Source organism: Palaemon carinicauda, chromosome 4, assembly GCF_036898095.1.
Source record: "Palaemon carinicauda isolate YSFRI2023 chromosome 4, ASM3689809v2, whole genome shotgun sequence".
NCBI lineage: Eukaryota > Metazoa > Arthropoda > Malacostraca > Decapoda > Palaemonidae > Palaemon > Palaemon carinicauda.
The window spans coordinates 37,388,879-37,401,715 of record NC_090728.1 but is presented as its reverse complement, the minus strand read 5'-3'; the positions used below and the strand labels follow the sequence as shown (position 1 = coordinate 37,401,715).

At 40.8% G+C, this 12,837-nt stretch overlaps 1 protein-coding gene across 1 annotated transcript in view; it reads left to right on the top strand.

The window, feature by feature from the left end:
- Positions 1-815: 815 nt before the first annotated feature.
- Positions 816-12,837, top strand: part of LOC137639905 (uncharacterized oxidoreductase TM_0325-like) — a 56,131-nt gene continuing 44,109 nt past the window's right edge. Inside the window, exons 1-2 of the mRNA XM_068372180.1 lie at positions 816-985; positions 9,321-9,460. Coding sequence (XP_068228281.1) covers positions 934-985; positions 9,321-9,460 — 192 coding nt within the window. The 5' untranslated portion in view covers positions 816-933. The remainder of the gene's footprint in view (positions 986-9,320; positions 9,461-12,837) is intronic.

The following is a 12,837-nucleotide window of genomic DNA, read 5'->3' as shown; positions in this document are numbered from 1 at the left end:
TGTTTCGCGAAAATTTAAATAAACCCACAACAACATTCTGCGGTCACAGCACTGATGTTATTATTATTTTTTTATTAATTAAAACACGTTTAATCTTCTTTTGGTCGTGAATGTGGTGGGGGGAAATTCCCACGTAAATGTCTCTTTGACCTTAGTTTAGTCAATTTAACTGAATGTGGCACACTGCTTTACAAGTTTATTTAATTTGCAAGTAGGCTAAAGACTAGTTCCAAAGTTCCTCATTGCTCACTCCGCAAAATAAGTTTGCGGGCACTCTATCACTTTATAGATAGGTGCAAAGCTTCTAATCTTATTCTTATTATTAAGCTTATATTACCTGAGCATTAAGTAAATTAATACGGTAATTAGATTCTCATCCTTTACTTTTATCCCATTCTACCTTGAAATCAGATAAGATAACACCCTGCTATCATCAGTTTTGCCATCCCATTGTGGCCAGTTTGGACTTCTTGATTTTTTCTTTCATACGCATTGCCCTACCTATAAATGCAGCCAAATCTATGCTAAGATTTTTCAGCGTACCTAAACTTAAGTCTACATTCATTAGCTTCCCTAATTTTGGGCATAAAAATAAATGTTCAGTAGTATCTTAATCTTTGCACGGGTCACACAAATCTTCATATTTTCCCCAAAAATTCGCTTTTAAATTGAGCATATTCAATATCTTGTCTTCATTACAAAGGATGCCTTATCCAGATTCATTTCTCTGATATAAGGCTGTGGGCCATTTCCTTTAATAAATCTTATTTTTTTTTACTGCCAGAAGTGTTGGCTTTAATACAATACGAACGAACGAACGAACCGTTAACTTTAGTTACTCTTCGCCAGTCGGTCAGCGAAGACTTAAAAATACCGATCACCAAACAGTTGCAGTAGTTTTAACTCGAGTGCATTTCCTTCCCTTCAATCATAATGTCATCGTCTAATGGTACAGGACTCAATCAGAAAGTGGCGCTCGTAACAGGTATGCAGGTATAATTAGACACTGCAATTGTTGTAACTAGGCGTAAATATGCTTCTTAATAATCGGTCTTCTGTCATATCGTCCCTTCTCAGAAACCACATGACTTATAAGTCAGTTATGGATATCCTACCGGTATTAGGGTAAGGCATAATTTCAATTAATATCTCCCCTCACCTAGACCACCAATATAGGGCCCTTGGTCCTTGGGTCCATGCTGAGGTCCAAAGCTGTCTTCAGAGACATGCTGATGATGCCGATTCAGGTTCGGGCGATACTGACTAGCTCAATATAGGTTTAATTTACTGACATAATGTTCAATTTATGTTGAGGTAAATGTGAGTAGTTTTTGTTTCATCCATTGATAATATGCGAGATACATGAGTAATTACTTGTGTGTGTGCATATATATATATATATATATATATATATATATATATATATATATATATATATATATATATATATGTATATATATATAATATATATATATATACTAATGAAATTGTGCTAGGTACTTTGATATTGTTACCTAATACCATTATTAGTATTATTATTATGTATATGTATACCTATGTATGTATAAGTATACATATGTATGTATGTATGTAGATGTATACATGTGTATATATGTATATGCATACATGTGTATGTATGTATATGTATACATATATATATATATATATATATATATATATATATATATATATCATCATCACCTATTGACACAAAGGGCCTTGGTTAGATTTCACCAGTCGTCTCTATCTTGAGCTTTAAATTCAATACTTCTCCATTCATCATCTCCTACTTTGTACTTCATAGTCCTCAGCCATGTGGGTCTGGGTCTTCCAACTCTTATAGTGCCTTGTGGAGCCCAGCTGAACGTTTGGTGAACTATTCTCTCTTGGGGAGTGCGAAGAGCATGCCAAAACCATCTTCATCTACCCCTCATCATGATCTCATCCACTTATGGCACTCTAGTAATCTCTTTTTAGTTTCACTTCTAATTATGTCCTGCCATTTAACTCCCAATACCCTTCTGAGGGCTTTGTTCTCAAGTCTACTAAATCTATTGGAGATTGTTACATTGTCATACCACGACTCGTGTCCATAGAGTAACACCGATCTCACTAAACTGATATAGGCTATAGTCTAATTTTTATATGTATATATATATATATATATATATATATATATATATATATATATACAGTATATACATGTGTGTGTGTATTTATATATATTTAGGTTAATATATGATACTTTGATTGCTAGCAAAACTAAAGTTCACTTTAAGAAATGGACGACTGCTGGTTAATTTGGTATTTTTCTCTATATGTTTAATATGGGCTCGGCCATAATAACTTATGTGTTTGTCGATTAAAATATGACTTATGGATAGGTTAAATGAGAACTACCAAATTACAGAAACTAATACAATAACACCAGAAACCAACGAAACAACAAGAAAACAAACAGGAAAAATGGTTTTTCATGCAAAAATGAGAGGATCAAATAACACTTAAAAACTAAATGTCTCCGTTATATTAACAAACACCATTGTTTTTATGGAGAATGCTGGCCAGAAACATCAACCCCACATAAAAGTGGGAAAAGATGCAGACAAAAAAAAAAAAAAAAAAAAAAAATTGAATGCAAACTTTTCTAATTTTAACATGGTTCGATTTAAAAAGGGAAACAAATACAAGTGTTCCAGCTAACTTAACCTTCTCCACTTAGCCTAATCTTCCCCACATAACCTAATTGTCGCCACCTAACCGAATTGTTCCACCTAGGCTAACTGAATTGTCCCCACCTAACCTAATCGTCACCACCTAACTTATTCGTCCTCACCTAACCTAATCTTCCCTACCTACCCTAATCTTCCCCACCTACCCTAATCTTCCCCACCTAACCTACCCACCCTACTCTTCCCCACCTAACCTACCCACCCTACTCTTCCCTACCTAACCTAATCTTCCCTACCTAACCTAATCTTCCCCACCTAACTTAAACTAACCTAACCAAGAAGCTGTATCGTTAACTCACCCCCCCCCCTGCGACCCCCCTTAAATAGCGGTAGCCTTACCTTAAGCTGAGACTTGATCTGAAATGGCTAGCTTAGGCTGAGACTAAGTCTGCAACTACATTATCATAATAGTTGGAGCTTAATTCATTGTAGAAAATAGAGCAGGGGTTCAGCTTCAAAGTAACACTTGTCCACAAAACTAGATTTGTAATCACTCCCAGAGAAAATGCACCAGACATGTTTCTTAATTTTGTCTTTCTAGCTGTACTGTAAAACTGCAATGGACACGCTTCTTAGTTTCATCTTTATAGCTTTACTGTGACATTGCCAGTAATGTTGATCTTTCACCTTTATGTAAAATGCAATTATGCACAGCTTGAAACGTTATTTCTGATGGAAGATCAAACTTACTTCGTTATTAGTTAAAACTTGTCTAATAACTCTTTCTGGAGTATGTTCAGATCTTTCCCGTTCAGTAGCCATGCCTCAACTAAGATTTGAAAAAAAAAAAAACTGATGAACTGCATATTTTTTAATGAATATAATGATGACACAATCAAAAGGAGTGATTAAGATATATCTGTATTCTGATTGGCCAATTTGAAGTAAAATTTGTAAAAATAGGAGAGAAAAGGCTTTATTACAATGTTTATCTACTTAAACAAATCAATAGCGCTCACCAAAGTTTAATAGCCAATAGTAATACATTAAGAGAAGCTATGGTGTTTCCATTAGAGCACAGAGATCATTTGGGGAAACATTTTCAGAGTGCATAAAGTGGTAGAATTAGAAATAATAGTAATACGTAAACATACGAAGTAACATGAGCTACCATGTGTGACAGTGCGAAAAAGACTACATAACTTGGAAAAATTTTGTACTTATTTAAGTTGATTAATATTTCCTCTCTTATGTATTTGCGCAAGTAATGTATTTAGAAGAATTGCTGTGTTTTCATGCATTTTACCTGAGAAAAAATATAAATTACAACAAAAATGCTGCGTGAGATTCTAACTAAGTCTAATCAAACTTTTAACAAGGTAAACACAGCTGGCTGTCTGATGGTAGGGAAGCCCTGCCCACCCAAAAGGTAGCACTTAACCTTCACTTTGACCTTTGGCCTAGGACTAGTGGGGTAAGCGAGGCAGGTAGTGCAACTTAAAGGTCTCAGGATTGTATGGTTAGGAAAAATTTAATTGTCCCGACACAAATACATACCCTCGTTCTTTATGTAAGAGATAGATTCAGCAAAAGCTGGTGTTGAGACCATGAAAATTTTTAGCGAGGTAGCAGCCAACCTCCCTGCAGAAGTTGTGGGGGCATAGCAGGGGATACTCTGCTATTTCCCTAACTCACTAGTTCAACCACTTGATTTGGCCTGGTCAAGAGCAGACATACTACCATGTTTTCTGTTCAATGGCTGTCCTAACTTCGATTTATTTTTCATGTTTCTGGGCTAACTGCGCTGTTTTCTGAGGAACCATCTTGCGGGTTTGTCCGGGCATGACCGACCTTACTTGTGGTACGTTCTGGTCTTACTTGGAGACGGATCCTTACCAGCTTTGCTCTTCGTGCTGAGAATACTCCTGCATGGAGGAGTTTCTCTGCAGCGAGTGTCAGGAGTGGCCATCCTCCCAGTGGGAGCAGTTCCACCAGAGGAGGAAGAAGAAGTCCGAGAGGGATTCGTTGCCCTTGAGCTCTGCCGTAAAGGTCAAGAAACCTAGATTTTTTTCTTGTTCCATGGGAAGCCCCCTCCTGCCTGTGCCTGTTCAGTCTCCTCCAGAGGACGAACGAGTAAGTGGGATGTTCCTGTGGCCCCCGGATGTCTTTTGGGACTTGAAGACCACATTGCTCCCCCTGAAGAAACATTGGACCTTTCCTCCTGATGCCCTTTGTGAGCTGTGGCTATCCTTGTGACTTTTGCCCCCCCCCCCCCCCCCCTCTCTTCTTGGGTTGACCACTCGTCTGGTATAGTCAGCTTCCCGGGAGACACCGAATAGCTCTTGAACCCTGACAAAAAGCTGGTTTGTTCCTACACAAATACGAACCATCATCCTTTACGATAGGAGAATAAATAACAGCAAAGCTGGAACAGGGCCCCCTCCGGCTCACTGGGGATTCATTTAGAATTTTGGAATTTTTTATTTTGTTATCTTTCTTTTTCAGCATTTATTTGTTATAAGGCCTTTGGTGATTGCTCAGCACCTTATCAATGGTAAGAATTATCTCTTCCCCTGAGTTCTTGCAGAGTCTTTGATTGTATCCAAGCGGTTCGTGAACGTGTGTGTGTTCAAAGCTTTGAGTTTCGTCCCTGACTGGCATCTGGGGAACTGAACTTTGTAGCTCATGTGATTGTCGTTCTTGGGGAAGCAGTCTTTATGTCCTTGGAGTTATCCTTGAGGTAGTGTTACTACAACCTCTCACTTAATACTTATTTGTTCCGTGACTGGAAAACAAACCTACGCTATTTATTAGGGGTATTACTTTCGGCGAAGCTGAAAGCACGAGACATTACAATTTAGCAAGGGTTAACTACCCATCCCACTAGTTATTGGGAAGGAGAGGGGCTAGTTAACTACCCCTCCCACTCACACATCTGTGAATGAGCTTACTTTGCTTTTGGCTCAGATGGTGAACAGTCATTTCCTCATTGCTAGAACTTTCCTTACTCATACAGAGTTACAAACTTACCTGTCCTCAGTCATAAGTGAGACCTCCCCCTTGGAACGTGGTTTGAGCTCTCAGGTCTCTCCCTATGAACCTTTATGCCAGGCAACAGATTGTCATCTAACTTGGAAGATGGTGTTCCTGCTAGCTCTGGCTTCGGCCAAGCGAGTCAGTGAACTTCATGGTCTCTCGTACGACATCGCCCATTCAAGGGGATGGGGAGAGGTAACTTTCCGCTTCATCCCCAAGTTTATTGCTAAGACTCAGAATCCGGGGTAGGCAGATCCCAGATTCGACTCTTCCAGATTTCAAGTCTCTGCTCTTTAACAAACGACCCTGATCCTCTCTTACACTATCCAGTGAGAAGTTTTAGGCTTTACCTCAACAAAACAGCAGCAGCCCAGCCCTGTATGCCTTCACTTTTCATCAGCACAGGGCGGAACAAGAGGATTGTCCAAGAATACCATCTCTGCTGGGATTACCAGGGTCATAGACCATGCCCTGAATCCAGACCCTTCTTCACGTCACCCCCAAAGCCCCCGATGTCGGGTGTAGCTATGTTCCTGGTCTTCAAAAGAAACTTCTCAGTACAGTAACACAGGTTCTACAGGCTGGGGTGTGGAAACGTCAAAATACGTTCACAGCCCACTACCTGCAAGACGTGACCCACAGGAGGCTCGATACGTTCTCTATCGGCCCTGTGATAGCTGCATAACAGGTGGTATGATACTTCAAGCTCCTTATTGGACAAGTAGCAGAAGGTTGAGGGCACTGTTACCCAGTGTTAGTCTGCATGAATGAAAAGGTTTGACTGGCTCTTATTCTTTTCTTCATCCTCACCTCTCTTGGGGAAGGCAGCAGCCTGTGTTTTCTGCACAAGCTGACCTCAAACCACTGCAGGTAAACCATGTTTCCTTGAGTACCTAGTATTATGTCAATACTGTTACATCCCCATACCCTGGTGAGGTGGTATTGGGAAAGTCTTCGTTACAACAGTTTTTATAATAAGGACTCTGAATAACTTTTACCTTGACAGTCACACTGCTTATCTACATACAGCTTGCGTAGGCCGCGGACCTTGTGTAGCAAGGTTTAGTGAGGTGTAGGGACTCCTTATTTTTGGTACCTACTTATTCAAAATAAGGAGCCCCTGGGTAGCCAAAAAGCCAGTTTGGCAGGGACGTCCACCCTCCTAATGGGTGAGTCAGCTGTAATAGATAGCGTAGGTTTGTATTCCAGTTACAGAACAAGTGACAAATTCGGAGATAATTTGTATTTTTCCTAATGATACAAACCTTTAGCTATTTATACAAACTTACCCGCCAGCTCTATCCCCCTTGAAGTCCTACCTCCAACTAAAGTGAGCTCATGAACACGTGTGTGAGTGGGAGGGGTAGCTAACTACTCCCTCCCCCTCCCTCTAACCAACGGGATGTAGTTAACCCTTGCTAAATTTTAATAGCTTGTCCTTTCAGCTTCACCAAAATTAATACCTCTAATAAATAGCTAAAGGTTTGTATCGTTAGGAAAAATGCAAACATCTCCAGATTTGTTTTCTTTGTAATGTTCGAGGTAGGAAGCTTTACTGTATCCTTTGGGAAGTTTGAATATTTTCATCCCAAGGGGAGTTTTTTTTTTTTTATTTGAGATTGGAACCCTTAAGACTTTGAGGTGAATGTTCTCATGAAGGATCCCCTCCCTGCATGAGAAGGAACAGCCCTTCCCTGAAGACAGTAGCTCCTTGGGTTTTCCTGTTCTTCTCTTGCCTGTCCGGGGACCTTCAGGGGAGACATATCTCTCCTCCAGAGGATCTTCCCCTTGCGAGTTGCTGCTGGTGACTACAAGTGTATTCTTCAGCTTCGAACCCAGGGCCTTTGCCCTTCTGGAGGTCTCCTCCAGAGCATTAGCTCTTTGTAGCATGCTTACCTAGGACCTTTCCTAGAGAGCATTAGCTCTTCGGAGCATGCTCCAAGTTCTTTAACCTGGCCAGATCCTCCCTCTTTAGAGAGGGGATCTTTGACGCCTCTAGGGTTGGTCTTTAGTTAGTCTTGGAATTTCTAGACTCTTCTAGACATCTTTGTAGTAGCTGCATTTTCTCCAGTCTACCTTCATAGTCTTCTCAGGGAGAGTTTTCTCCTAGGTGCCTTCCTGAGATATGTGCCCTTCAGTTCCTATTCTCTAAATTGTATTGGAACTTCTAGACCCTCCTTCTTCGAAGATGCATTGCCTCCATTCTTCCTTCGGAAGGGGAGTTTCTCCCAGTTGCTGTTTTCCTTAACAAGTGCCTTTCAATTGCTGATTCTCCAGACCATCATGGATCTTCTTAAGCTTGCGGTGTTTTCGTCTCCCTTTGTGCCAGGAGGGAGATCGCGCCTCAAATCTCTTCAATGGGACCTCAGGTTAGCATGGACGCAACACCTCAACGCTCCTTTTTTCTTTGTAAGAATATGAGAAAAATCCTGGAGGGACCTCAGAGGGTGCTTGGAGGAAGAAAACCTTCAACAAGGATGCTGCTCTCACTGCCTCCTCCAGAGTTCCTTTTCTCCTTGGACATTTCCAGATGGGTGGGGAGTCCACGTAGGCCAACGTATGATATCCGTCTCCTGGACGGAGGAAGGTCACCAGGATGACATCAACTTTTTGAAAGGAGAGCAGCCTTTTTAGCTCTCCTAAAGTGTTGCCCTATTCTAGCAGGTCACTTGCATTGTTCAACCTCTCGACGTGTCCATTAATAAGCCATTTAAAGACATCCTCCTAAAAAACTTGTAAGGGATAAAACATTTACAAAGAGGAAGGCTGAAAGCTCCGTGTTTGTAGGTAAAAGAATTTATGGCTGAGGTAGATAAAATTTTAATAGTTAAAGCATTAAGAAAATGTGGGATAGCAAATGCTTTACATGGAAATGAATATGATGCCTTATAGGAAGATGTAGAAGAGTTTGAAATTATCAAAGACTTGGAAAATGATCTGTATGATGACTAACTTGATAATGAAGAATTCAAAGTCTTATTTAACTATATGGACACAGAGAGCTAGTGTACTTTGGAGGATTTTAGCTTATTGATATTAATTTTACGCATGGTTTTTTGTATCTTTAATAAAGGTTATTTACCTTTATTCTCTATACTAAAATAAAAACACTACAAGTCATAATTATTTCTTTTTACTGTTACAATAAAGTCAATAGGTAGTTTACCTTAATCAACTGATTTGTAAAGCATGGACTGTAGTCTTGATCAGTTAAGTGTAAAGAGTGGAAAAGATGTATATTTGCTATATTTATATTTTGTAATAAGATATTGATATGTTTATATTACATGCATTATTATTAGATAGTTAAGTAAAATATAATTTTCATGAAAATAGTGTTTATTTCAAATACAGCTGTATTTTTTTTCTACCAGTAAATAGATATAGACTGTAGTTAGGTGAACAGCATAGCCATGGCCGGCAGTACGTATGCTAATTTTATATCTCGTGTATGATGTGACCCCCTTTGAAATAAATTTCAAAATTATGTCTTCTAAAGTACCATGATACGCAAGTATCTACAGTACTTGTAGAAAAAGAATTTGGAAGTGTAAATTTCCTAGATCAAAACTTTGAGCCTTATTTATTACATATGTTGTCTTTCTGTTTTAGGTGCCTCATCAGGTATTGGCAGAGGATGTGCTATAGCTTTAGCAAAAGAAGGGTGCTATATTGCAATTACGGGTCGCAATGCCGATGCTCTTGCAGAAGTAAGCAGTCTATGCCATGAAGCTGGGATCCCTGAAGATAAGGTATTATTTTATTTTTTGAAGTTTATCAAAGAGATTGTGGGTGAACAAAAAGTACTCTGCCTAATTAGTTTAATGACTTGTCATACATAGATGTTGACATTTTCAAATTTTAGGAATGGCTTGCTGAATCATGATTAATGAATGTTTAGAATTTTGTGGTCAAAAGTGTGAAACATCTAAAATACCTCTAATTTAGGATTTATGTAATGCCCAAGAACCAGTTGTAATAGGTATCATTTATTCTCAAGAACTTTACTTTCCTAGGTGTACTTAAAATCAAAAGAATGGTTCATTTCTCAGTATGAATACAGCTTAACTGTACTTACTTTGTGTTCGGTGTGTTTTTGTTCAGACTCTTAGCCTACGCCACTAATCTTGAAGCATAACATAACTTATGTGTTGTCTCTTGCACAGTATGTTATCTATACTTTCTTGAACAGAAATACAGCTTATTTTATGAACTAAAAACTTGAATATCTCGATAATAATTGTTTCTGTTAAATAAACTGACAAAAAATGTTATTTTTATTAATAAAATAAATTTTTGAATATACTTACCCGATAATCATGTAGCTGTCAACTCCGTTGCCCGACAGAATTCTATGGAGGGATACGCCAGCTATCACAATACTAGAAGGGGGTGTACTTACCAGCGCCACCTGTGGCCAGGTACTCAATCATTTGTTGTTGACACCTCCTCAATTATTCCTCGGTCCACTGGTTCTCTCTGGGGAGGAAAGGGAGGGTCGATTAAATCATGATTATCGGGTAAGTATATTCAAAAATTTATTTTATTAATAAAAATAACATTTTTCAATATTAAACTTACCCGATAATCATGTAGCTGATTCACACCCAGGGAGGTGGGTGAAAACCAGTGTACATGATTAAAGGATAGCTAAGTATCCCATATTTCATATAACAGTTATCTCAAATAACAATGAAATAATAAGTACCTGGTAAGGAAGTCGAATAGAACCGTTACTCTGCCTTTTATTTAAAGTTCGTCTTCCTTACTGAGCGCAGCGTTCCTCTTGGAGGCTGAATCAACCCAAAGGTGCCAAAGTACAAGGGGTTGCAACCCTACTAAAGGACCTCTACCAAACCTTTAACCCAGGCGCTTCTCAAGAATGAATAGACCACCCGCCAAATCCAAGGATGCGGAAGGCTTCTTAGCCTACCGTAACAACCATAAAAACAACAATAAAAGTATTCAAGAGAAAGGTTAAAAAGGTTATGGGATTAAGGGAATGTAGTGGCTGAGCCCTCACCTACTACTGCACTCGCTGCTACGAATGGTCCCAGGGTGTAGCAGTTCTCGTAAAGAGACTGGACATCTTTCAGATAAAATGATGCAAACACTGACTTGCTCCTCCAATAGGTTGCATCCATAATGCTCTGCAGAGAACGGTTTTTATTAAAGGCCAACGAAGTAGCTACAGCTCTTACTTCGTGGGTCCTTACCTTCAGCAATGCAAGGTCTTCCTCCTTTAAGTGAGAATGTGCTTCTCTGATCAGAAGCCTTATATAGTACGAAAGCCCATTCTTGGACATGGGTCTCGAGGGTTTCTTGATGGCACACCATAAGGCTTCTGACTGTCCTCGAATAGGTTTAGACCTCTTCAGATAATATTTGAGAGCTCTGACAGGGCAAAGAACTCTCTCTAGTTCGTTACCTACCATGTTGGAGAGGCTAGGTATTTCGAACGATCTAGGCCAAGGACGTGAAGGAAGCTCGTTCTTTGCTAGGAATCCAAGCTGAAAAGAACATGTAGCTGATTCGGTTGTGAAACCAATGTTCTTGCTGAAGGCATGAACCTCACTGACTCTCTTAGCTGTTGCAAGGCAAACGAGAAAAGCAGTCTTGAGGGTAAGATCCTTGAAGGAAGCTGACTGGAGAGGTTCGAACCTAGATGTCATAAGGAACCTTAAGACTACGTCTAGATTCCAGCCTGGAGTGGAAGGACGACGTTCTTTAGACGTCTCAAAAGACTTGAGAATGTCTTGAAGGTCCTTGTTGGAAGACAGGTCCAAACCCCTGTGGCGGAGAACTGAGGCCAACATGCTCCTATACCCTTTAATCGTAGGTGTTGAAAGGGATCTCTCATTCCTAAGATGAAGAAGGAAGTCAGCTATTTGGATCACAGAGGTATTGGTAGAGGATATTGAATTGGCTCTACACCAGCTTCGGAAGACCTCCCACTTAGACTGGTAGACTCTACGAGTGGAAATTCTTCTAGCTCTGGCAATCGCACTGGCTGCCTCCTTCGAAAAGCCTCTAGCTCTAGCGAATCTTTCGACAGTCTGAAGGCAGTCAGTCGAAGAGCGTGGAGGTTTGGGTGCAACCTGTCTACGTGTGGTTGACGTAGAAGGTCCACTCTTAGAGGTAGAGTCCTGGGGAAGTCGACTAGCCATTGAAGTACCTCTGTGTACCATTCTCTTGCAGGCCAAAGGGGAGCAACCAGCGTCAGCCGTGTCCCTTCGTGCGAGACGAATTTCTGCAGAACTTTGTTTATAATCTTGAACGGAGGGAATGCGTACAGGTCGAGATGGGACCAGTTCAGAAGAAAAGCATCCACATGAACCGCTGCAGGGTCTGGAACAGGGGAACAATAAAGCGGAAGTCTCTTGGTGATGGAGGTGGCAAACAGATCTATGGTAGGTTGACCCCACAAGGTCCAAAGTCTGTTGCACACACTCTTGTGGAGGGTCCATTCCGTGGGAATGACCTGATTCCTTCTGCTGAGGCGATCCGCTGAAACATTCATATCGCCCTGGATGAACCTCGTGACCAGTGTGAGGTTTAGACCTCTTGACCAAATGAGGAGGTCCCTTGCGATCTCGTAAAGGCTCCTCGAATGGGTCCGTCCTTGCTTGGAGATGTAAGCCAAGGCTGTGGTGTTGTCTGAATTCACCTCCACCACTTTGCCTAGCAGGAGGGACTTGAAGTTCAACAGGGCAAGATGAACTGCTAACAGTTCCTTGCAGTTGATGTGGAGTAATCCTTGTTCCTTGTTCCATACTCCTGAGCATTCCCGTCCGTCCAAGGTCGCACCCCAGCCCGAGTCCGATGCATCCGAGAAGAGATGAAGATGGGGGGTCTGGATGGCCAATGATAGACCCTCCTTGAGAAGGAGATTGTGCTTCCACCACCGGAGCGTGGTCTTCATCTCTTGGTTGATAGGGATAGAGACTGCTTCTAGAGTCGAGCCCTTGTCCCAATGAGCCGCAAGATGGAATTGAAGAGGGCGGAGGTGGAGTCTCCCTAGCTCGACAAACAGGGCCAGTGATGAGAGGGTCCCTGTGAGACTCATCCACTGTCTCACTGAGCAATTGCTCCTCTTCAGCATGCTCATGATGCACTCTAGGGCTTGGTT